We start from the raw sequence: 26,200 nt of genomic DNA, 5'->3' as shown, positions 1-26,200 counted from the left end.
AAGCTGAATTTGCTGTATGCAAACTTGCCTCACTTGCATCCACTCATGATGGCACTTGCAAAGAATTTCTTATTCCCTCATGTTTCCCTATCACCCTTTTCTTTACACATCTTCATCACTTCACCTTCTCTATCTCATTGAAGATAAGCTGCTATGAAGAAAATGAAGTCCATCCCAGCCAGACCCAGCACAGTCTCTAACCTGCCCAGGAAGAGGAGACGTGTGGTGCCAGGTGCTGATGTCCCAGGTGAGTCTCTGGTTTGCAGTCAGTTCCTGTCTCAAGATCTTACTTGCTTCTTGATGCCAACGCAAACACTTGGCGAGATCACTGAGGAATGATGGTGAGCATGCTTCAGGACGTGATACCGCACACTACCCACTAGTGCTGGCAATGACTGAACTCTGAGCCGTGCTTGGACAGACATGGACATACTATGTGGCTTTAGCTGGCTTATTTAATCTCTCAGCTGCAGACTTGACATCCATATGAATGGATGAAAAATAATTACTGCTACCTATGAATAGTATTTACTACAACATAACACAAATACTGTGGTGATTAATTAAAGTTTTTAAATTATTTTGTAAATGTGAAGGGCCAGGGCAGATGCTACATATTTACTAAGGCAGTATTTCCAGTGGCATCAATTCTAGGTCTGCTGTCATCAGTTCCCTTGGTCTACAGCAGAAGGTAACACCCGACCATCAGTGCATTTCTCTTTTTCAGAGTTGTTTGCAAGGGCCTTTGAGCCAGCACATCCTCATGCCCAGATCTATCCAAAACCTGTGTACCTCAGGTTTGCCATTCAGGACCACAATCAAGATCCTACAAAGGAAAAAATAATGCTTTATAACAAAAATATTAAGTCTTTACTGGGTCACAGATAAACTTATAGAAAATTTACATGTAGCTGCGGCTGTGAGACATGCCACGTTTCAGTGGGATCACTCACTCATGCCCATGTGCCGCAGAGGGACCACTCAGCAGCCTGACACGAGTTATGGGATTGTGGATGTCAGGATCTCCAAAGACGAAACTTATACATTTTGAAAAGAGGATTTTTTGAGATATGGAAAGCAAAAGACATGTTTGCTTGTATCACATAGGACTGAAAAATGTGAGGCCTTCAGATTATTTCTTTGCCTTTTTTATATTTAACATTCAAGTCTCATCTTCTCTGGGAGACTTTACTGTCAGTCATTCAATGGCATCGTCCCAAGATTCAGGCAACTTAATCACTACCATAAAGGCAAAAGGTCGTGCAGCTACACTGCTAACATGAGTGTTTTCTATTACTTCTTTACCTGCAAAAACTAATAAGTGGCAGGGACAAGAAAGGCAGGAGCTGAGTTCACCACAGCCGCGCTTATGTGAGAAGCTCGAGCCAGGGCCCAGGGCTGAGAAATAAGTTGTTGTTTCTCAGCTTTCCTGGTACCCTAGATAACACAGACTAGTAAGATCCTTCAGATCACAAGGTCCCTCAAAATTTGGTTCCCTAAATACTTGTATGGAAGGGCACAAAGATCTTTATTGCAGGGCCACTGAATCCTTGCTTCTCTCAGCTGTTTTCAGCGCAGTTTTACTGTCTACTTTAATTGACTAATACCTCCATCTTTTGGTGGCTTTTTTTTTCTCTGATATCTGTGGCATGCTGCATATGAAGGCACACAACCAGGTGAAACTGATTCTTTGTGGTACAGGTTTAAGACTGTGCATTTTAATAAGAACTGTGAAGGCAAGCTTCCTTCTAGATTCAAACTTATGTCTTTCTACGCAAACCTGATCTTAACTCAGCTATAACAGACCTGAAAATAGTCATTATAGAAAAGAATGTCTGTAAAATACCCCTGACAGGTCTGATGGTGGTTAAAAAATTCTGGTTCACCTTCATTTCTTTTAACTGATTCTTGAAAGTTTTCCTGACACACACACACACTGCAGTGAGTTGCAGGAGCTTGCATACCAGGTGGATTTTTAAGCGATCGTGGGTCTATTTATAATGACACTTGGCACCTCTAACTGACATTATGTTTTAACTCTAATAAATAACCAGAAACCCAGTGCATCAAAGCCAAGTGATGACGCCAAAATATTGTCATTATTGCCAGTGACACGACTGATACTGCCGTATAAAATGACCTTTTTAATAATGTGTTAACTTCTTCAGATGACGTCTTCCATTTGGAGGATGTTCATCACGACCTTCTATCTTTTACGGTAAGGATGGAGCTGTGAAACAGCCACTCTCTGTTTGGGTACCAGTCCCTTTTGCAATGCTGTTGACATAGCTGGATCTTCTTTTTCCTGATTTTTTTTTCTCTCCTATCTTCCCTGACAAGTCACTTAGTGCTTGGCAGAGATGTGGCCACTGAAATGCCTTTGTTCTCCTATGCACTACAGTAAGCAACTACAGTTACCTCTTCACCTGTCCTATAGGAAACTCAGTGGAGTTTCAACATGTTTTGTACCACCAAAATCTCACCACTCTGATTAATCTCCTGGTGTATTTCTCTTCACCTATCCAATTTTCGCACCTTTCCAGGAGGGCTGACCATGTGTAAGTTCTCAGTAATTTCCAGTTGCGAATATATTTAGCTTTCTCTTACAGAGAAACAGGAGAGGCAGAAGTCTGGGAGTCACAGAATTAACCTTTTATGAGAATATCTTCTCTTACATCTTTGTATTTCTTCAGTCTGATATCACCACATCCCCAAGGATCAAAACCTACTTACACGGTGCAGCCTTGTGTTCTTCAAGTAGGACTTTTCCAGCTTTGTGCTTCCATCGGTTTGTCTGCTGACATAGTCTTTGTTATCTTACTAGAGGCATCACTCTTTAATTTTTGAGTCTGTTGCTTAAGGCACAAAGAATTATCCTGTACCTGAATCTACTAAAACAAAATTAGTGGCCATGATAAACCACAGTCCGTTGTCAAATATGTCCTCTTGCCTACCCCACTCAGAGATGGCTCTTGGCTTTAGTGGCAGCATCGCCAGGTTAGATGCTCTCATTTCTCTTCACAGAAGCAAGCAGAGAAGGGACTGTGGGTCCTATTTCTTGCCAATATTCAAGACTGGCATTAAATAATTAATACAGGCATCAAAAATGCAGGAAAAAAATCACACATTTAGAAATATCTTTAAAAGTCTTTGTACACTTAGTCATGTGGTCTTGCAGCAGTAAGTTTAGATAGTCACCGAGGGGTGGGTGAGGTGTCACCAGGAAAAGGGTTGGACCTTCAGGCTCAGTTGTCAGGTCTGCATGCAGTAGTCATACTGCCACCAAAATCAAGCTTTTTCACTCCTAACTTTTAGGTTGCTCCTAATGTCTTTCAGATCTTTTGTGCAAGGAATGCTTTCTGAAATGTCTACCTGTCTCCATATAGAAATTAATTTATAGGGAAAAGTGTTACTAGACCTCTTTAGCATCCTTCGATTCAATTTTATACGATGAGTAAAATACTTGATCTTGATGAAAGCAGTATAAGAAAAGGTGGTGACAAAGTGACTAGAGCTGCAAATGCCCTGTTACTACTGTGTTTGCACACTTGTGTTTTGGCCCAGATCACAGACTCCTGCAGCTTCAAAGTAGTTTATGTGTTTCTGGGGCATGAGAAGAAAAAAAAAAAAATGTGAGCAATAAGATGGCTTTTAGAAGACAGGCCTATATCCAAAGAGTTTGGACTGTGACAAAATTTATGACTGTTACTCTAAGGACCATGCGTATATAAAAATTGCAAATTCTTATCTGATTTATATTTTTTTTAAGTTGCAAGAATGTCAAGTGAAGTGACAAAACAAACCAATAAAGTGCCCTGAGAAATACCCTCCCAAAGAGGGCAAACAAAACCAAATACAAGTGCCCTCTTAAACATGAGATTTGCATTTTCTTAGCAGAATAAATTCTCTGCCTTGACTCTCTGTGCTCTCACTGAAGTGGAGGTCATGGCTAGTGACAACTGGGAGCTGCTCCTGGAGGCTCTCTTGCCTTTTTAGGTTATGAGGGTCTCTGTGTGTTTAGGATAATATGATTGACAGCTCCACTCCGGCCCCAATTAGCACCCTATAATTTATTAGTTTCTGCTTTCAGATTATGCGCTAACTTCACAAATATTTCAACCACGGAAACAGCAGCTATCAAGTGTCTCTTTCCTGATCCAGCTCACTGGGACTGCAGTTAAATACAAGGAGGGAGCTGTGCAGCTCTGTCAGGAGAGAATAATCATTTGTGTCTGTGTGCAACTGGGGCTGTTGCAGCTCTTTAGGACTCTGTGGAAAAAAAAAAAAAAAAAAAGTAGTTCCACTGGATCGGGGATTAGGGCTTGGTTCCTACCACAGGAGTATGGTACGGGATTGAGGCCACATACTGGCTTTTCTGCAGGGAGTCTATGTCGGTCCAAGTCTGTTTATTGTACAAATACTCGTGCTTCAACTTCATGCAAACAGCACTGATGGGAAAGTTTGTGTCTCTCCTAATGCCATTTCTTTGCTCCTCATTGCTGCAGCGTGGGGCCAGGGAAGTATGTGCAGGAAGGAAGAGACAGGGTGCAGCAGGAGAACAGAGAGGGGACGAGATGCAGAGTCAGGCCTTGATCCAGAAGTCAAGGAGAAGATGAGTGGAGAAGTTGTGGGGGTGTGATGAATGAGGAGCGTGCGTTGCAGCCGTTCCTGGGCCAGGTGGGAATATCCCACGTAATGAGGAGACGGAGCCCCCTCAGTAATGTCCAGTGTGGTATTACAACTTCTAGTGGGACAGCTCTTCTGTTCTGTATTTATCCTGCCTTTACTGTGGATGTAAATAAGCAACTGACACAACCTTAAAGAAATGGTTCGTTCCTCTGTCAGCCTGTGTTTTTGTGAGCTGCAGGCAAGCATGGCAAAGGGAGATTGCCTTGCATGTGAGTGGGGACCAGGGATGTGCACCCTTGCACCCTTGCAACCTGCAGCCTGCTCCCTGAACCCAGCACCCCACACCTCTACACCTTGCCTGGGCTCCTCCAGTGCCTTCGCTTTCTCCCACAGGACCTGATGCACAGAGGACAGAGGCAGGAGGAGGGGAGACATGGTCCCCCAGCGCCTCTCTGTTAGAGTTTACACTCACAGGTTGGTGCACATGATTCATGGGTTATGCCGGGCTGTGGAGGCAATAGAAGGTGCACTGCAAAGGTAACTTCTCCTCTGTGATTAGAGATGGACCTGAACAGGGGGACCCTGCTGGCCTGAGCTGCTTATAAGTACAGTCGGTTTAGGGAACAGTCTAACTGTTCTGGGAATTAACTTAACACTATGGTTGCCAAGGCTGTAGACCTGAAGCCTGGGGGCTGACTGAAGTAAAGATTTTTCTTTTTATCTTTCTTTTTCTTTTTCTTTTTCTTATTCTTTTTCTTTTTTCTTTTTCTTTTTCTTTTTCTTTTTCTCTTTCTTTTTCTTTTTCTCTTTCTTTTTCTCTTTCTTTTTCTTTTTCTCTTTCTTTTTCTTTTTCTCTTTCTTTTTCTTTTTCTTATTCTTTTTCTTTTTCTTATTCTTTTTCTCTTTCTTTTTCTTTTTCTTTTTCTCTTTCTTTTTCTTTTTCTTTTTCTCTTTCTTTTTCTTTTTCTCTTTCTTTTTCTTTTTCTCTTTCTTTTTCTTTTTCTTTTTCTTTTTTTTTTATTTTTATTTTTCCTGTTCTTTTTCTCCTTTTTCTTTTTCTTTTTCTCCTTTTTCTTTTTCTTTTTCTCCTTTTCCTTTTTTCTTCTTTTTATTTTTATTTTTTCCTTCTCCTTCTTCTTTTCCTTCTCCTTTTTTCTTTTTCTTCTCCTTCTTCTTCTCCTTTCTCTTCTTTTCCTTTTTCCTTTTTTTGATTTTAAAAAATGTTTATTTTAACTCTCCCCTATTCCCATTTCCCTAAGCAAAATTCCCTAGCCTACAGAATCAATACCTCACTCCTCTAGATAATCACACCGTGAGCCTTTCTCCTTCCCATGCCACAACTGCTCCTCTGGGTAGCAGGCCAGGGAAGCCAGCCAGGACGCTGCAATCCCCCAGAGGAGCTGGCTCACCCTTCTGTAATCAAAAGGGCATGTTAATTACAACCCTTGCCCAGAAAAAGATGCACGAGAACTACCAGTCTGAGAATGCTAGTGCATCTAAAGCCACCAGCAGCATTTTTCCTCCCTTCTAGGAAGAGACCAACCTTTAAGCCCTCACTAGAGCTTGTCAGGAACCTAAACAGGACTTCAAAGGGAAGGCGAGAAGGGACAGCGGTCCAGCATGACCCAAGGAGGAGACAGGGCAGATATATTTCCTCAGAGACAGGCAGCACATGGTCCAGCAGAGGCACAAGGGATTACTCAGGCTCCTTCACCCTCGCTCTCCTTGCCCCCTCCTCCTCTGCTGGGAAGTCCTATGGAAAATCCACTGGAAAAGGAGACGGGAAGCAAGGAAGGTTACCCTAAGGCTCGCCAACATTAGACTGTAAGTTCAGGGCCACATATAGATGTGTCTAAAGAGCTCTCTGCCACGTTCTTGCAACTGCAGCTGTACCAAAGTGAAACCCTCATTAAAATAAAGTGGAGACTACGACCACAAATATTATATCCCATCCTCACTTCCACCCTTTCCTTGATAGATCACTGTTAACCTTGGAGTTGATTTAAACAGTATTCTTTTGTACTTTGCTAAGTTTCAGTTACTTTCAGAATGGAAAATAAATGTCTGCAGTGAATATGCTCAGAGTTCACTCTGCAAACTTCTACAAACCACTCTTGGTATCAGTGGATCCTCTCGCTACACCCTGTACTGCCGTGCTCTGAGGCAGATCCCATCCCTCTGCCTCTTTCCCTGGACTCTGCATGAAAGGGCTCAGAGCTTGTTTGTCTGTCTGTCCCAGCCAGGCTCCTTTGTTTGTCAGGTGGGCAGTCAGAGAGCACAAGCTGGTTCAAACCTCTGCACAACACTTGCAAAAGGGGCAGTGGGATATTCTGCTCTTCGGGCTACAGGACCCACAGCCCTGTTCTTCTGGTGTGTGACAAACACATGACGTATAAGACATATGTAACATATAAGAAGCATTCCTTTTCTATTTCCAGATTTCCTGCAAGCATTCATGATTAAGCAATCAATCTGTGAAGCGAAGAGGAATAAAACAGACCTGTGAAATAGCACCGAGGTTATTTGCACTGTTACTGCCTTAGGAGCTGTGGCTCCAGTCCTGCAAAGATTCACTCCCAAACGTTAAAGGTAGATGCTGTGAGCAGTGCCTCTGAAGTCAGAGTAATGCTGAGTGAGCAAAACTCTGCAAGGATTAGCCAAAATACGGCATGTGCACTTTCAGACTGCACTCCATCTGGAGTAGGAATATTTTTAAAAAATTGTTTGCATAACATCTAACACCTTGAGCCACAATCTCGCCTTGAGATGCTCTCACAATACGACAATAAAAAAGAGTACCTGAAGAACAAATGTCAAAGGCAATATCCATGTATTCATTGCATAAATTCTCATGCTTGAAAACATTCACAGTCAAAATGAATTGTAAATGCCAATAAAGTATATGACTGGTTTGTGCTTGTATGAATATTTCCGAATGTATTCGTGCTGTATTTCCCAGTCCTTCTTATTATGAATCGTAGAGGACAGGGGGGGAAAAGAAAGAAAAAAGAAACTATTCTGGTGAAGCACAACCAATGCTAGAGCCACATTAATATTAAAAAACAACAACAACCAAACAAACGTTAAAAACACCCTAAAGAAAACCACAGGCAAATGCTACAGAATGATCCTGTTAGCTCCAAGCCTCTGCAACAGTAAAGTTAAACGTCATTTTCAGCTACTTTTCTCCTGCAAAACCCTGCTGCCTTTTTTCTTAATAGACACCTCAGAACATTTTTGGTTTAACCAGTCATATAAATTCTGGAGTCGTGCCCTTGCCCTTTACAGCTTGTCTGGGCTCTGGCTAATTGGAGGCTGAGGGCGAAATGCTCAGGGGCGCGTTTGGCTAAAGGAATCACAGCAAGTCACCTCCTGCCATGTGCCAAGCTCTGGCCAGGGATGTTCCACATACGGTGTATTTCAAAGCAGCTCCTTGTCAGCTTCTCACAGTATTTACTCACACTGTGTCATGGTATTCTTACTATTGGGATTCCTATTCTTTCCCATAAATGGAGTTATGGCTCAGCTGAAACCTGGGACAAGAGTGTTTTGGTTTTTCTTGACTCCATTTCTGACGCGTGGTGAACATTACATCAGATTACGTGAGAGTGTCAGAAGTTAAAAACTCTCATTGTGGCAGAAAAGTCCATTTTCTACTGCTTCTCCCAGTGTCAGAGAGGTAATGTTAAGACTCTTACATGCATTGAACTTTGTCAGCTTTCAAAGACCTTACATTAAGAAAAATTAGAACAAAACAAAGCACAGTAGTGTTGGGAGCAGACACTTTGCTTGTAAATAGTCAGCATTTAAGGGGAAATTGCCACTTCTGCTCTGTTTCATTAATTATTCATCACCCAATAATAGCATTTTAATTTGCTTGTGCAATAGCAATGCTGAATGCTACAGTCCGCTCTTCTATCAGCTTTATGAAGGAACAGCTGCTACTATGGAGCAGCCCCCTTACATTAACCTGTCTTACAGATATATCATGCACTAAAACGTAGCACTGCAACCAACTTGCATTTTCTTATCTTTTGTATTTATCACTGTATTTTTTACTCAGTAATGAAATATTTTCAACTGCTAGGATTTCTCTTCATCTATAATGCAAAGTAATAAAATAACCCACTTCATCCACATGACAGGCATTTTTCCTGTTTCATCCTGAAGCTTCCAGTATGCTTCATTTATCTTATTTAGCTTTAATTCTTCATAAAAGCACACAGGGTGAAAAAGGAGATACCTTTAATACAGCTTTTCTACTGTTAAATAGATACCTTATTCCTCCTTTCAAAAAAACCAAAACAAAACAACTATTAAAGTGACAAAATGACAGCAACAAGAAGACAAAGAGAAATGTTAGAGGCAACTCAGACCTATTGTCCATTATGTGCCTTTCCTTCAGATGTTCCTCTTAAAGGCTGGTGGGTTGAGGGCAAGCAGTTCTTCACAGGTTTCCTTCGCCTGCTTTAAAGAGGGGGTTTCTTTCACCAGAAAATTTTTCTTGTAAAAAACAAAACAAAACCAAAAAACCACAACCAAACAACTGTTTTATATCCAATGCAAATGTTGTGCCAAAGTCTGAAAAGTGCCACCTTGCTTTTTTGTCTTTCTGGGGTTTGAGCAGTTGTGCATGGAACAGCTGCATCTCTGTAAGCTCAGGGCAGGTGGCCTCAGCCAGACACTTGCCACTCACAACCACAAAGCTGAAAAATCTGAACAGTTCCTTGATAATTCAAAAATGTTCATGAGTTCCAGTTTCTTCTCCTTTTACTTTTCTATAATGTAAAGTATAAATCCAGTTCAAGACTGCTAAGTAGCTTTCCCGTGTTTGCATTTGAGAAATAATTTTCACTGCCATAAAAAAATATTCATACCACTAAAAAAAAGGCCCTCATGATTTCCTCTGCCCCCTGTATGAAGGCCAGTGGTTTTGCATCACCATCCATGATGTCATTTGACTCTTTTAGAGTAGTCTGACTGCAGTTCTGGGTATGGGGTCTGCTTAAATAGAACTTCAACGTCTTTGGCTCTCCTCTTGCAACAGAAGGATCTTCCTCTCTGAAATAAGTCTGAAGTATCGTCCTTGCAATGCCGGGTCCTTTTAAGTCCTGTTGTCTTTCCCCGAGCTGCAGGGCCACAGTGGGCTTGGAAAAGGGCAAGGGGGGATCTGGGAGTCTTTGTGTCAGCACATCAGCTCAGAAGGGATCCACCACAGAAGGAGTAACGGCGAGCTGCAAACCAAGATCAGAAGCTGTTACAAACTGACCCGATTTCAGCTCCGAATGCCACCATGTCTAACAGGCAGAGATCTACAGGGGAGAGCCAGGGGAAGAAGAGTGAAGGACAGCTCTAAAACCAGTATAGATCCTTGCTTTTATCCTGCGGCTGCAAACCTGAGAACGGAGAGAAAAAAAAAAAAAAAAGGGAAGAAGAAAAATAGGTACAGGCATTTAAGGACAGAGAAAGATAAACTGCATTTCTGCCAGGTGAGATCAGGAATCAGTCTAAAGCGTGGGCTCTCTGGAGCCCCAGGAGGCTGTGGAGCAAGGAGAAGACCCCAGCCAGATGGCAGGTAGGCACACCTCCCTCCTGCCTACAGTGGGGCCACTGTAAGGAGCCATTTGTGGTGGGACTGAGCCGTGACCTTTGGGGTAGCTCTGTCTTGCTCCCAGCTCTTGCTGTCCAAGGCAGAGGAAGAGCCAGGGCCAGGACAAGAGTACCACAAAGCAACCTGTACCCTCAGGGCATGTTTGTGGGTGTCAGAAATTCAAAAGAAGTTGGGGGGGCATAGATGCATTGCCCTGTCCCATCCTTGCCCTCCCCTTCCTTACTTGCCTGACCTGAGAGCCCCAAGAAGGGCACCCAGGGCACAGCTCAGGTACCTCCCACGGGGCTTCCACCCCCAATTTGTCCCCCTACAGCAGTACCTCATCCACCCCACCAGAGAGGGTCCATCCCCACTACTCTGGGTGGTGTGAGGGAGGCGGGGAGCAGGAGTGCAGCTGAGCCGGGAGGACCCAGAGAGGCCAAGGGCAGCTTTTTACCTGCGTCCACATTGAGGCTGAGGCTCTGTGCCATGTCCCCCGCCCCACTGGGAAAGGGTCCCGGTGTTGTCCAGGCTGCGGCAGTGCCTGCCTCGCTCTTGCCGAGTTCGCAGGGGGGGCTGACCGGCGTGGGCACGGAGGCGGGGGTGAGGCGGTGGGGGCGGACAGAGGCAGTGGGCACGAGGAGCGAGCCGTAGCGGGGGTCGAAGTGGGGCCCGTAGACCTCGTGCATGGCGGCAGGGCGGGGGTAAGCAGTGCTCTGTGTCCCGATGTAGGGGTGGTGGTGGTGGTGGTGGTGGTGGGCATGGTGCCAGGGCTCGGGGCCACCCTGGTGCAGGTGGCCGTGCAGAGAGGCGGGTGCGTAGGGATCAGCAGCGGCGAAGGGCAGCTCGCTGTGGGCGGCAGCAGCCAGGGGGCTGCTCAGGGTGGCTGGGACCGAGGAGGGCTGGTACGTGCTGTTCCAGAAGGATGGCGGGAAGCTGCGCTGGCTCATCGGGAAGGAGCCATCTGGATGAAGGCAGAGGCAGAGAAAGGAAAGACAGCAATGAGCACATCCAGCAAGCCCTGACCTCTTTTCCCTAGGGCTCAACCCATTCCCAAATCCCCTCAAGCCAGCCCTCGCCTTCCCTTTATCCCCCTCAAAACTGCCAAACACAAGAAATTACTCCCAACAAGTACAGATTCCCCTCCAGATAAACATCCAATGCACCTTGCCCAGGGCTTACCCATGGAACTGAAACTATTTGCTCCAGGTTTCTCTTACTATGTATTTAGAGAAAAGGCTGTTATCCAAGGTGAGGTAAACATCTCTTTTCCTCAGCAGTGGAAACTGAGCGGGAGCTTTTATGCACCTCAGCAATTTCCAGGATTGGATTGTTCTTGTTTGTTTTTGTAGTAATCTCCCTGCCTAAGCATTTACACCCAACACCTCAGGGAATGACTGATCCTGCCAGGAAAGCGGCTGCTGCTTCTGTGCAGTTTCAAAGTGGGCAGGAACAGCATGAGATGTGACTAAGGGCCAGCTTGAATTTTCTAAACACGTGAGGGCAATTTCCCATCTATTACACTGGACTTACAGCTGTTTCTTGGGTATATTATTAACATATTTGGGAGGCACTCTCCAGATCTTTGGAGACTGGCAGGGCAAAGGACAAGTACCCTACATTTTCTTTACTCAGTAAGCAACATACAGGATGGACTAGGGATTATTAATAGCACAGATAGAGACTATGCGTTATTAACTGGCAATGCACACTGTTCCTGAGACACAAAAACACACTCCTGATATGTGTTTGCGAGAAGGTAGGTCAGTTTTGCCTCCTGGCATTACTCAGGAAAAAGGGAAGAGGTTCAAAATGAGCAAAGAACTCTCCTCTCCTGGCATCAATTCCAACACTGAATATCTTTTGCTCATGAAATATTTAAACTACTATTTCATTCTTAGAAACCACCAAGGGCAACTTGTGGAGGGTCTGGGAAACCAACTCTTGGCTGAGTGGGTGACCCTCCAAGGAAGGGTCCTCAAAACTGCCACAGGAGGTGTGCCTGCCCTAAGTCTGGTGGGCAGAGAGTGGAGAAGGTTATTCCCCTCTTCCTTGGGTACCCTGACGGGCTCGTCCATGTTGAATCAGGCATGGCTATGGAGAGCTGTACATCAGCTGTGGCCTCAGCCTTGCCAGCACAGGGCCGCTGCTGTGGGCAGGTCTGAAAGCTGCCATTTTCAGAAATTTAGGGTCCTTGTCTCTGCTCCAGAAGCAAGCAGGGTGGTGATACATGTAGTACAAGATCCAGGCACATACTCAGTCTGATTCTTAGCAGTGGGAAGCTGGCAAGATGATTTCCACATTTGCCTTTTGCTTTGTTCCCACCTTCGATGACCACCACACTAGACTTTAAGCTGCCCCGGCTGGGTCAGCAGGGGAGGCACTTGCCACAGCCACAGTGAGGGGATCCCTCAGCAGCTTGTTTGGCTGCAGCCCCCGTCAGGTAAATCGCCTGTGTAAAGGCGATTGGGTTCCGCCGACTGCCTCGCTTGGCACGGGCAGCACGGCGCAAACAGAAGGGGGTTTTCTTTTCCTTTTTTTCTCTAAAAGACTCAAGCAGCTCGCGGCTCCCGAACTGGGACAACGGGCTCTCAGGGGCTGCCCGCCGGGCACCCGCGGCCGGCGGAGAGGAGGGAGATGCCCCGGAGGGGGTCCCGCCGCCCTACGCGCCCCACCGAGCCCCACCGCCCTCCCCCGCGCCCCACCGCGCCTCACCGCGCCAGGAGCCGGCGTTCCGCGCCGCTTTCGCGCTACCGAGCGAGAAGCTGCTGGGCTGGCTCAGCGCCCGGCTGAAGTGCTCGTCCACCACGGCGCTGATGTCCCCCTGGAAGTAGGTGAAGAGGACGCAGCGGGAGCTGATGTACTCGGCCTCGGGGGGTCGCTCCTTCTCGGGGCTACAGTCTTCCTCCTTGATGCTGGTCGCGGGGTGGCTAGAGAAGGAGCTGCTGGCGCTGGCGCTGCTGCCGCTCTCCGGGGCTTCTTGCATTTTGGAGTAAAAGGCGAGTTTCTGGAGGAAAGTCGAGGGGGCGGGAACGGGAAGGAAGGAAAGAAAACAGAGCCGGTTACGCAGCGCAGCGCGGCAAGGTGCGCTGTCCCTCTCTGTGGCAGCCGGGATGCAGCGCCGAGCCAGCTCTTGCGAGTTTTCCCAGAGGATGCAAAAGTCTGGTCCTCGGCTGCCGGCCGTCCCACCAGCAGCACCCAGCACCCCGTAGCAGCATTTCTGCCCCACCCTGCGGAGGCAGCGAAGGGGCTGCAAGTTGGTCTGGGGACCCGAAACCCAGAGATGCCGACCGGGATGGAGCAAGGTAGCCTCCGTACCGGATAGGGGGATTACACAGATGGGTCCCCAGCACGAAGTCCCGCACAAGAAGGCACTTTGCAGGCCGGCTCCTGGGGGGACAGCGGCCGTCAAGGGGCTGAGGTGTGGGGTGACGAAGCGAGGGCCGCGGGCAGGCGGCGGCCGCGCACTCGGGGGTGGCGAGCGCCGCTCGGTCCCCGGATAGCAAAATCTGACCCAAAGAGTGTCCTGCAACTCACAGCGGCGAGGAGGAGGAAGGGAAAAAACAAACAAACAAAAAAACCCCAACCACACACACAAAAAAACCCCAACAAAACAAAACAAAACCAAAACAAACCACTGGCAGCCTCAAACACATTTCAGGGGAAAAAAAAGTATTTCCCTGGCCAGCAAGAAGTTCCAGGTATTTCCTACAAGATCATTCTGTTTTCACTGGATCCCGCTGTGTGGGAAAACAGAAGTTTGCTGGATGTTTCCCATTTTCTCTTTATCAGCGTTAGCCTGTCTGCAGCTGCTGGGAGTTTCTTAGAAATAAGCAACGGAGACGCGGAACCCGGGCTTGGCCGCTGCGGGCAGAGACCTGGGGCGGGCCCCGGGTGAAGCACCGAGGGGACGGCTCGAAGTCCTGGGCCGAAACACGCGAGATATTTAATAATGTCACTCTTTCGTGACGACGGTCTTTCCATTTGGCTCCCGGCTCTGATATTGATGTAATGATCATCCCCCTAAGTAATGCCACGAAGCCATGTGCGGGGAGTGGGGGGGTAGGAGAGGAAAGCAAGGTAGGGGAAGACATAATTTGCTATTTGTAACAGGTATTCCGGCTCCCCTGCCAGGCGCTGGAGGTGGCACACGGGCCACCACGCCGGGTGCTACGTGGAACCGCTTGCTCCAGCACCGGCCCCGCACGACGGGGGCTGCCGCCCGCCCCGAGCCCGGAGTGCTGCTCTCTCTATCCTTCCTCTTTTTCGTTTTGCTGAGGGAAGAAGGAATTAATTTCTGGAACGGATAAGGGGGAGGAAAAAATGAGAAAACCAGAGGGCGAAAGAGAAAGCGGCGTGCAGCAGGTGCAGGCCGGGGAAACGAGCCCTGACCCACGCGGGACAGCAGGCATCCCGCGGCGGGCAGCTCCCCGCGCACGACGGGCTGTGCTTGCCGCGAAACATCCCTGCGGTCAGCGGGATCCTTTTATCGACTTTCGGTGATCAGTCGGTACCCGCGATAGTCGGGCGGAGCTGCACGCACTGCGGCGGCGAGACGTGGCTCTCGGCCACGAAGTACCTGCGGGTCTCGCAGGCAACCGCTGCCGCCGCGGGAGCCGGTGGAACGGACCGAGTTCTCGCCGCCGAGCGGGAGGAGAGAGCGGGGAGCAGCCCTTGCCCCGGTCGGGGCCGGGGCTTCCTCCCCCTACGTCAAGCCGGGGAGACGCGGCAACCTTCCGGCACTCTCGCGTCCCGCTCTTCCAGGGGTAATTCCGGAGCACCTCGCCAAGGGGCTGGCAAAATATCTGCCCGAAGTGGCTCCCGCGGCTGCGGCCGGGATGCCGGTGCGCAGGGGGTGAGCGATGCCCCGGGCAGCTCGCCCTCGCCACTGCCCGCGGGCCCCCTGCAAACCGCGGGCATCGCTCCCCTGAGCTGCTGCACTTGGATGGAGCCCGTCCCGGCAAAAGGGGAAAAAAAAATCCCTAAAAAACCGTCGCAGGGATAAAATCGCTCTCAAGGCAGCCCGCAGCCCGTCGGTCGCCGCCGGGGTACGTACCCTGCCGAGCCCCGCGCCAAGGTGGGATGCGGTTCTGCTCCACTCACCATCGCAGGCTCCCAGATCTTCCCCCCTCCACCCTTTCCCCTCCCCTTCTCCTTTTCCCTTTTTCCTTTTGGTAAGGCCCCAGACGACCATCCTCCAGATGGCACCCCTCCCACCCCCTGCCTCTTCATCGCTGCCCCCCGCACGTACCGGGTGATAGGGGCTGTAGGCTGCTGCGAAGTAGGACTGGGGAGGACCGTAGACTTGGTACATAACATCCAAACAGCTCATGGCTGGCCGCGGCCGAGAATTATTTTTTTTCTCATCAACTCGTGTTCTGCAAAGTGGAGTAGTGGTTCGCGGGAGGGAGGTTCCCGGGGGTTAAGAGGCACCACTCATTGGTGGGAGGAGTGAGGGGGGATGAGGCCGCGCTGGGCTGATATGACAACCCCTCCCTGCCCTCTTTCCCTGCCTCTCTCCCTCCCTATAGCGCGGCTTCCTCCCGCAAATGCACCGGGGCCGGCGGGGCTCCGTGGGCACCGTGTGGGGGGAGTAGTTTCAGCCCCGGCCCCAGGTCCGGCGAGAGGCAGGGGTGGGGGAGCCGGGCAGAGCCCTCTCCTGCAGCCGGGGCTGCCCGGGAGCAGCGGGGCGGGAGTTGCGGGAGAAGCTCCGGCACCCGCCGCCCGCCCCGACCGCGTCGGGACTCGCCGGCGGCCGCGGGGTGTGGTGGAACGGAGCGGCTGCGGGGGAAGCGGGGGGCTTGCCCAGCGGGGCAGACCCTCTCCGGCTGCTTTTCGTTTCATTTATTTCATGTGCTCACCGTACCGGGTGCTGCCCCACCGCCGGTACCAGCTCCCTCCGCGCCCCCCCGGGCAGGACGCTCCCATCGTCCCCCGGCTCGTCGGGCCCCGCTGTCGAAGTGGATGAAGCCGGGCTTCGGGAAAGGCAGGGATGTGGGTAACCCCCTCTAATCCCACCGAGTCCGGCGTCCGCCGCAAAATGCCACCACCAAAGTTACATGTACTGAAAGTTCCGACGAGGCAAAGGAGGAAAAATCGGTGGCTTCCAAGGAGGAATCTTCCGAGAAACTTTGAATCATTAAAAATGCCGGGAATTAAGATGCTTTTGCATTTAATAGAAACTCAAACAACGCCGAGGGCAAAGGCACGTGAAAAGAACAAATTATCTTGAAGGTAAACTCGATTTACTCCCTGCCTTTCTGCTGAGTACGACACACAGAGGTGTAAATAGGCGAACGCATCTTAACCGCTAATTTTGAAGGAGATGCATGGGAGGTCGATTCGTTTCTAACAGAGATGTAAGTTCTCATTTCAATATCAACTCTTGGAAGCGTTCAGCTTCATGGTATGGGTCACAACTACTGTGGAGAGACCAGTTTTAAGTCATGTTTTAAACATTTGTAATAAAATAAAAAATACAGAAAATACGAGCAAAATAACATTACTTGGTTTTCAAATTCTGATTGTTTACAAAACTATGGGGAAAAATATCTGAAAAGAATGAACACTTTGAATTTTGAAGACCAGGAAATCTTAAATTAATTTTTGCAGAAAATACAATTAAAAATTAGTATTTGGCTCTGTTTCCCCCAAAACATAATTTTTGAATTCCAAGTCAGAAGAATTGTTCTGAATGCCTGTCCTTCACCACAATCATCTTTTAGTGCCTAATGAGCATATGTTTCAATTTTTTCTGCACCAGGTGCAAGGTTTAAAACTCATATTTAAACATTTTTTTTCCTCCCTCTTCTAGTTTGGTAAATTTGTATCTCATACTGCGGTGCAGCCTGGAACGCCATGGCTGTGGGGTTCAGCCTCAGCACTGTTCCTTCCCCCAGCAGAGCAAATTTTGTGTCGGTGCTCAAGAAGAAAATGAGGGGAAGAACTGTTGGTATTAGGTCTTAAAAAGGGAAATGTATTTCATAGTCTATCATTTTATTTCTCCTGAGTAGCAAGCGAATAGCCATGGTGTGGGGAAGGACTCACTCTGTGGCTGGCATCCAAAATAAGGCAGTAAGCTAAGGAACGCCCCTCCGCTCTGTGCAGTGAGAGACTGAGGGTCCTCTCTTGGGAAGACGGGATCTCGCTTCTCCTGTGTGTCCCTGCTCCTGAGATGCAGGGAGCTTTCCCACCACACAGAGATCTGTGCCTGTTTCAAAAGTAACGGTACGCTGGGCGATGCACAAAAAAAAAGGCCAATTTCTCAGAAGGTGAGTCTGTTTGAACATGTACTCCAAAGACACAGCACACCTTCCTGCGGTTCATACGAGCTCTTCATCAATGATTTTGTGCAGTAGTAAAGTTAGGACCTGACACTTGCCAAGGTTGAGCATTTCTTCTTGTGAAAAATAAAATAACAACAATAAAATAACATCAATAAAATAACAACATGTGCAACCAGGTGCTGCAATGTGGCAGATAGTCTAGTTCATGTCCCCTGGGGAATCTCTCCTTGAGGGATGAATTTAGGAGTTTTACCTCACATTCAAGTATAGGTTAGAGGCATTAGGTCTGATGGAGTTTGGCATGAATTCAGTTATTTTATTATAAGCAGCTATTTGACTGTCTAACTGTCCAATATAAGACACAAGCAAACTTTAGTGCCTTAATGCAAAGCAATACAAACATTCATGCAAAGGTGCTGGCATTGTTTTGCCTTCTCAGTTCACTCTCTGAAATCAGTCCTTGTATAGTAGATTATTCTGGAAACGAAGGGTCAGAAACTATATTCACTAATGATCTCACTGCATATTTACAATTATATATAAATAGTTTTTCTTGGTCCTAACCGAAGAATTTTAGGTGGGTTGAGTGACTCGAGGAACAACAAAGGCTTGGACAAAAATGGCTGAGACATCTCAGGGAGAAAATGATGAGAGCAATGAAGGAAAGCACACTTTTAAGAAGGACATGGGTTAAGATTTGGCTGTGTACCATTGAAACACTGGCATGGGCTTTCTCCTACAGTCATACACTGCTATTGTTTCATAGGAGCAGTGCAAAAAGAAAATCTTGTTAGGAATAAAGAATGATGGGTTCTGATAAACAGCAAGATGCAGAAAGTTAAACTTGCCTTGGAAAACATTCCTATAAAGCAAGTCAAAGTTATCTTCTAACTAAGCTGGAACCTTTCATGAAAGAAGAATTGGGTATTAATGTGAATGGCTCACTGGACAGGCAAACAGGACATCAAACAAAACAACATTCAGAAAGGCTGGGACAAAAAAATAGTGGAAACGTGATAGCACTGACCACATTTGTTGCTCACCTTTCCAGGAAACCCTACGTCCAGTGCCAACCTGCCAGCACCCAGTGTGCAAATGTTTGAGCAGCGAACATAATGTTTGACAAAATTATTAAGTTTTTGTTAGCTAGAAGGCACCTTTCTGTTTTGTCAGTCTGATCTCATATGTACTTCAAGCTGTTGATAACGCACTTTTTTAGAAGCTCAGGAAGACTTTTGCTGTTTCCAGGAAGGGACACTTTCCCGACTGGAAGATACACGAGGTGGATGGAGAATCCAGACCTTGCTGCAGCTGTTTACCAGAGTGTTCAGCTGCCTTTAGTGTTTCTCACTTCCAGCTTGAGTTGGGCTGGCTTCAGCTTCCAGCTGTTGGTTCATGTAATGCCTTACTTCGCTTAGCTAAACAGTCCTTTGGTATGTAATGTTTCTGTTATGAAACCTATTTTATTCTACATAATAATCTTTTTGGTTTTGCCAAAATAGATGCAGCTCCTTAATTTTCTACGGCAATTTCTTCAGTCCTCAGATAGTTTTAGTACCTTTTTTCTTTGCACTCTGTGCAATTTTTCAACATTATTTTAAAAATACTTCCACAAGAACTTGTTATTACTCTAGCATCACTCCTGCTGAATCCCTTCTTAGCAACTGATGCTTACAGCTTTTTTTTTTTTTTCCCCACAACACAATTATAAAGGCACATCATGCAGACATGCTTTCCCAGTATTGGGATACCACACTATTTTCAGGATCACTATTACAAGTTTGTAAAAACCAAGGACTACTTGGTGGTATGGGGCTGATGGCACCGGGATGTTTCTAGCCTTTCTTCTCAGGTCTTACATAGCTGACTGCGATTGCAGGTAACCAGGCTGAAACCTTTGGTGATCCTATGCGAACCTATGACATCTGCTCACAACCCTTTGTAGAGTCAATCTTTCCAGGACCCTTTCCATCACCTGTCTTCCTTGGTCCTAGATGTGCAGCCCTGGAAACAGCTCCATTTGTGTGCTGTTTGTTCTTGAAAGCGTTGAGAGACTTAGCAAAAGACTCAGGTCTTTCCAAATGTCCCACTTCCTACCTTACTCACCAGTATTGTCACTATGTTACCTGCAAAATTTATTGATGTGATTTTATATCACCTTCCAAGTGGCTGATGAACAACTTGCACAGTTCACAAAATAGCTAATATAGTCATATATAATGTTCATATACTGTACTCCTATATAGCAATATTCACACTCTTAAATACTAAAGATTTTCTGGTGACTCCAGTTTCTTTCAATTTTTGTCCATTTACTGTGCACATCACAGAGTGATGTGTGTGTGCAGTGCCTCCTTTATGAGATGATAACTTTGGTTTCACTCGTCTTCCTGTTTCCGCTCTCTATTTTATTTTTTAATGCCTCAATCTGTCTGTAGAACTCAGTACATACTTAAATTTCAGTAGAATGCATTACTTCGGCTGAAATGGATTAAGAGCAATATTGCTGTTCTTCTTTCTTATCTTGTCAGTCTTTGTGCTCTATCTGCCTAAAAGCTTTTTGGTCTTTTAGGGCTTGGCAACTGTTACCATGGTGTTCCCAGGGACCTTTTGAGGTGCAGCTTCTGGGTCTCTATTGATGCAGAAGACTTTAGGTTCAAGAGCTGCTGGCTTGCTAGTTTTTACAGACACTGAATTAACTGAAATTAAAGATAAAAATCAGTATGGTAAACCAGCACGGTGACACAAACCACTAGCTTCGTTGTCTCCTTCACTGTCCTGAAGAATATTTTGGTTTTACTTTTCAACCTCAGAGGCCTTTTATAATTAATTGTAATCTTCTTTTGAAGGCATGGTGGTTTCGTTTGTTTGTTTATTTGTTTTTCTTTTCCTATTTTCCCTGTGGGTCTATGAATTAGCTGCTAGCTGCTAATTAGCGACACGTACAGATACTATTTGGTGCATGTTTGTATATGTGACCACATGTCTACTCCAGTGACACACTCTGCAGCAGCTGGAATGTACGTGGTGATTTTTACTCCATGATGTATTTACAGGGGAGCTGCAGTCTGGCTCAGGGCTCAGCATCTGGCGTATGTCACTCACCCGTCCCACCCAGCCCTTATGGGCCAGAGGCATCACCTGTCTTTCCTCTACTGATTGCGGCAGATGAAGAGATCGTTATGCAGGGCTGGAAGGGAAATTCAGAGCTGTCATGAGGGAATATGTTAACGTGTGTGAGAACACATTGAATTTAGGACTTGATTTTGCAATACAAAAGCTCAGGGAAGTTTTTTCACAAATCATTATAGTAATGGGCTCAATTTTGTCTTCAGAGGTAGAGCTAGCATCTTTTCTGATGCACGTGTTGTGGCACACCCGGATATGAGCTGAATGACTGTGCACCCCCCTACCCCCAGCACTAAACCACTGGTGGGTGAATCCAGCTTGTTCCGAGATTCATTCACCAAGATGCTCTACAGATATCCTTGTACTTATATACAAGCTATATAATATATATTTCCGCAGCTGTGCTCAGGACAGAGAGGCAACTTCAGACAAAATTTTCCCTAGCAATCACCCCCAAGCACAAACTAAGTATTTTTCTGTTTTGTTTTACTTTCTTTTTATTTCTGTGATGTAAAAGTAGAAACAGGCTGTGTCTGAAGTCTGTCAAAGCTGCTTAAGCACTAGCCCTATTAATATAATACATGCACTAAATTCTTTATGCAATTGTGATCTGTAGATCCTCTGCAATATCCAGTTTCAGTAACTTTGATGGCACACAGTCCTAGATTTGTGTGCTTTGTTTTGAAAAAGAAGGTGTTTTTTAAGTGAAGGCCTTAATTCCTAGAAGTGTTTTCATTTTAAAAGCATCTTTCCACTTTTGTAGCTAATATTTCAGACAGAGGGAGGTAGATGGCAGAGAAAGACTGCAGCTTGAGAGAGCAGGTGGCTCGATGCAAGGAAACAAGATGATCAGGTTTTTGATAGAGCACAAACAGGTAAAGTATATGCTTTATTGTCAGTACAAGGTTTTGTATAATACTGGCAACATGAAGCTGGGATAAGGAAAAAAAAGATTCTCATTTAGTTCCATGATTAAGCCTTCCTCAAGTGGAAACTACTATTGCTCAGGGTGGGCAATATTATATCACACCAGAGGGGTTCATTGGTTTACTTCTGTTTTCTTTAACGCATGTTTGGCTAACCTTCAAGAAAATGTCGCTAGAAAATGATAACAGAGTAAATTTTAAACAAAGTAAGTGCAAAATTAAGCCAAAAGAAAATTCATAGTAAAATACTGGAGGTGGAGCCATGGTACAGCGAATTGTGTTCTCATTGTCTGGAACTGCCCCAAATAATGTAGCTCCTGGGTTGAATGTAAATAGGTGTGATTTCACAGGCTGGAAAATGTCCTGACCTTCTGAAACTGAACAGAGCCCACATTTAACATTTTTTATGGTCATACTTAAGAGAGAACTTAGTCCTGATGGTTGCAAAAGCCAACTCCACCTTTAGAAATCAGTTTCGAAAAACAAGCAAAAGAGAGGAAAATGGTAAGAAAGGTATGGAATCAACCTGTGTGAGGGAGAAGGGGACAAAATAAAATGCCCTTTGATTTTCATAATAATACTTATTTATTGTAGACCAATCCACTGGAAAACAGTATATACATAGCTATATTGTAGCCCGTCTGGAAACTCTGCCTTAATCTTATATTAGTATCTGTGTAGATTTATCTGATTTAATATGGAAGGCTAAGAAATACTATGCAGATGAAATATTTGTAATAAATAACAATGCTCCAGATTCTATTGAGGACACATGTGATCTGTGTCCTATGCTCCTGCTTGTACACAAAAATACTAGGATAGGGATGGAATTATGAAATCTTATACAATAAACATACCCCCAAAGAGAAATCATAAAGAGAGTACAACGGATCATGTGCTGAGGTCTTCACACAATATGGTCATGCATTTTAAAGAAGGAACTTTTCTCATGCTGAGGTAGACACTTTCCCAGACTGCAAAGTGTTTTCCATGTACATACAAATCAGTCAGTGGGCTGGCAGAGGAGGTAAGAGCCATAAATTTAGAGAAAGTAAGGCATTTCATACTTCTCACATGATTATGCTTTCTTCTTTCAGGAAGGCTTGTGTGCATCAAAGAACTTCTGGTCTACTGAGTTAAATTTATGGAGGTACTATCCTGACAAATCAAGCTTTTGAAATGCAGGTCTGTCTCATATATCAAAGTAAGAGAATACAATTTTCAATTCAGAGAGATATCTCAATTGAGGAAAACTTTAAAAATTACCTTTAAGTCTCTGTTGAGGTTCTGTATTAGTCAGCAAGAGCCAAGCACACAGGGTGACAAATACTTTGAGTTGCTGCTTCAGAAGAATTTAATAGTCAGGAGTTCATTTAGGCCCAGAATTTGACATAACTTTTTGAACAACTGTTTTCAGAAATCCATTTTTAACTCACAGACAGTTCACTAGCCAGATGGGAGGATGTTTTATTTCAGAGGAAAGCATGAAAGCTGAAGAGCTGGCCAAACACAGTGTGGAGCGGGAAGGCAGCTCAGAGATATTTGTATGTCTCTGGCTGTTGAAATAATTCAACTGCTGCACTGAACAAACTAGTTTGCCCATCATTAAGGCATTAGTTTTTGTTATACTGCCTAATGCTGGTCATGGTGACAATTTTACCAGCCTGTGTGACTCTTGTCCTGATCTGCCCCTGTAGTCCTGGCCTGGGAATAGACTGGCACCTAGCTTTACTGCGGGAGGTGGTTTTGTTGTGCAGGGATGCTACTGCCTCCTGGAGCCCTCAACACCTTCCTGGGGCAGGCTGGTAGTTGCTCAGGCTGCTCCAGCAAGCAAAGCAGCTGAAGCGGGGGCTGATGGTGTTTTCCAGGGAAATCAGAAACAGGTAAGAAAAAACTGTTGGGAAGGCCTGTCACCACCCCCGTGATTCAGAGGAAGGGTGGGAGCCTCGGGAATCGCTTACAGCTCCTTCCTCTACCACACGCCCCATGGTGCATCCCAGCCTCCTGCGCAGCCGAGGACAGACGCATGTCTTTCAGTACATTGTGTCTTTCCAGCTGGCGTGTACTGAGCCATACCTCAGTCTCTCGCCTTCCAGTACCGTGCAAACTCCACAGTCCTCACATTCCCACAGCATGGGACATCCCACTCCTGCCCCTTCCCATACAGAGCACAGCTTGTGACCACGCTCCAGGGGAAACCACGCACTGATTAACGGGTGGTGAACCTTTTTCCAGGTAAGCATCTTCTCTCAGGGGAGGACAACAGTCATTATTCAGCAATACATACCCAGGTGCCTGCTCCACTGACCTGCAATTGCCATTACGCTGTTTCAAGATGGTGTTGGAGAAGATGTCATAACCATTTGTCCGTATGCTTTCTCTTGCCCCATAGACCATATATGAAGAATTATGGGTATGCTGCTTCTTTTCTGCTTGCAGATAGTTTGGGCTGTGTGTCCTGCTCTTCACTGGAGCTTCAGAGGTTGGCCACTGGTTCTTTGCCATGTTAGTTTTGCTCATTACCCTGGCACAGTGCTAAAAGTCAGTCACCCCACAGAAGGAGGGTGGTGTTCAACCGTTGAGTGTTGAGTGTTCTTCAGTTTGTCCAGCCCAGGGATTCCTCTTGCAGCACAGGAGGAAATGTGGAAATGCATACCCTTCCGTCAGTCCCAGCAACATCCTAAAAGCAACTGCCCTGTGGCACACTTCTGTATGCTTCTGTTATTTGAGAAAAGCAAGATGACTCCTGCTCCATGAATTGTATCAGTGTTAATCTCCTAAATCAGTGATGCTGCCTTACAGCTTTTACATACATGAGAGAAAGCTGGCACAAGGGTAAAATGAACTTTCAAAAGGGTATTCAGGGCATCCTGAGACTGCATGCTTTCATCCAAGTAGATACATGTGCTTTAATCAGAACCTTGTTTTCTTCTGCATCTAGGAGAGCACATGCTTAGTACTGATTCCACACATACAAGAAACAATAAGCAGAAAAAAATACTCCATCATCCTCATTAACTTAGTAAAAAGGCAATAATTTCTAAGCCAACAAATTTTTTTCTTCAACTACGTTCCTCTGCACTCATCATTTATCCTAAAATATAAGTCAGTTAGAAGTTTATCAACACAAAGAGTGAATCCTTTTGCTTTCCAGAAAAAATAAAAAACATTTAAAATATATATGAAAACACGCACAAAATATATACAGCGTCTTTCGCACTGAAGAGCCCCAAATACTTTGGGAGTTGTAGTTTACGTGTCTGCTAGAATATTCCTATCAAGATTACTTCTCTCTCTCTCTCTCTTCTACCCTACCTACCTACATACATACCTTCTTACCTACATAATACCCTATTATACAAATTTGTCACAATTATGAGCTACCTAAGTAGAGACAATTTGAAAGGGATTTCATGGAAAGGAAAGGCTGAACACCTAATATCTAGAAGTCAAGCCTTCAGATCTAAAAGAAATTATGGGGGAACTTCTAAACCAAGGACTGGAGAGAACACTTTGGCTTACTGCAGTTGGTCAGCCTGAAAGTTAATATGCAGCAGATTCATGGACAAGATTTGCCTCCAATCTCTTTTAGAGACCCATAGCATTTCCAGTTTGCTGTTGTCCTTGGTGGAAACACTTGGCTTAACCAAATCCATTAATTTCCCACAGCTCTACTGAATTCATATTTTTCTCTCTTTTTTACTTATTTTTTAAATTTATTTTGATGGATGGCTGAAAATCTCCCTGTATTGGGAAGATCAATGCCTTTAAAAACCCTAGCATAGATTAATTAGCATTCAGCTATACAATAAGCACTACAGCTGATCACTGTTTAGTTCTGTTGTAGTTGATAGTTTTGACAGGGTTTTCCCTGATGCTGTTGCTTTCTAAGTCTGTTGCTGGTCCCTCAGTCATGGAAGGGAGAACTTTCACCTACGCCTCATTCCTCCATCAGGGTCATCCTTTCCACCCTTTTTGCTAGAGTTAGGTGAAGTCTCAGCCCCTGGAGATGCCAGCATGGTTCCTTCAGTTTTTGTGGGGAGATCTTTTTGCATGTGTGCCTTCAACAGGTGCCCCTCGCAGGGCCTGGTTTGGACTGGGACATTTTCCTAAGAACTTGCACCCTCATCTCAGCCCTGCCAGTATAAGCAACATTCCCGGCGTGGATGGCCAGCTGGCCGTTACACCTTTCTTTGACACAATGCAAAGGGAGTGGAGCATCTCCCTTATGAGGAAAGGCTGAGGGAGCTGGGGCTCTTTAGCTTGAAGAAGAGGAGACTGAGGTGTGACCTCATCAATGTTTATAAATATATAAAGGGTGGGTGTCACGAGGATGGAGCCAGGCTCTTCTCGGTGACAACCAACAGTAAGACAAGGGGTAATGGGTTCAAGCTGGAACACAAGAGGTTCCACTTAAATTTGAGAAGAAACTTCTTCTCAGTGAGGGTGACAGAACACTGGAACAGGCTGCCCAGGGAGGTGGTGGAGTCTCCTTCTCTGGAGACATTCAAAACCCGCCTGGACGCCTTCCTGTGTAACCTCACCTAGGTGTTCCTGCCCTGGCAGGGGGATTGGACTAGATGATCTTTTGAGGTCCCTTCCAATCCCTAACATTCTGTGATTCTGTGATTCTGTGAATG

The 26,200-nt window shown here is 46.0% G+C and overlaps 1 protein-coding gene across 5 annotated transcripts; it reads right to left on the bottom strand.

Annotated features, from left to right (window-relative positions):
- Positions 1–7,442: 7,442 nt before the first annotated feature.
- Positions 7,443–15,644, bottom strand: VGLL2 (vestigial like family member 2). Of its 5 annotated transcripts, none has more exons than XM_065631732.1 (4): positions 15,471–15,644; positions 12,935–13,226; positions 10,677–11,183; positions 7,443–10,025 (listed from the first exon to the last, which is right to left on the bottom strand). In XM_065631732.1, the coding sequence occupies exons 1-4, from the start codon at positions 15,549–15,551 to the stop codon at positions 9,982–9,984; spliced, it is 924 nt and encodes a 307-aa protein (XP_065487804.1). In that variant the 5' UTR covers positions 15,552–15,644; the 3' UTR covers positions 7,443–9,981. The 5 variants fall into 5 exon arrangements, with proteins under 5 accessions (XP_065487804.1, XP_065487805.1, XP_065487803.1 ...); XM_065631733.1 differs by having other exon boundaries at positions 7,443–9,863; positions 15,471–15,643; XM_065631731.1 differs by lacking the exon at positions 15,471–15,644 and adding an exon at positions 15,276–15,413.
- Positions 15,645–26,200: the final 10,556 nt, after the last annotated feature.

The sequence above is a fragment of the Caloenas nicobarica genome, chromosome 3, assembly GCF_036013445.1.
Source record: "Caloenas nicobarica isolate bCalNic1 chromosome 3, bCalNic1.hap1, whole genome shotgun sequence".
In the NCBI taxonomy this organism is placed as follows: domain Eukaryota; kingdom Metazoa; phylum Chordata; class Aves; order Columbiformes; family Columbidae; genus Caloenas; species Caloenas nicobarica.
This window is presented reverse-complemented; position numbering and strand designations above follow the sequence as displayed.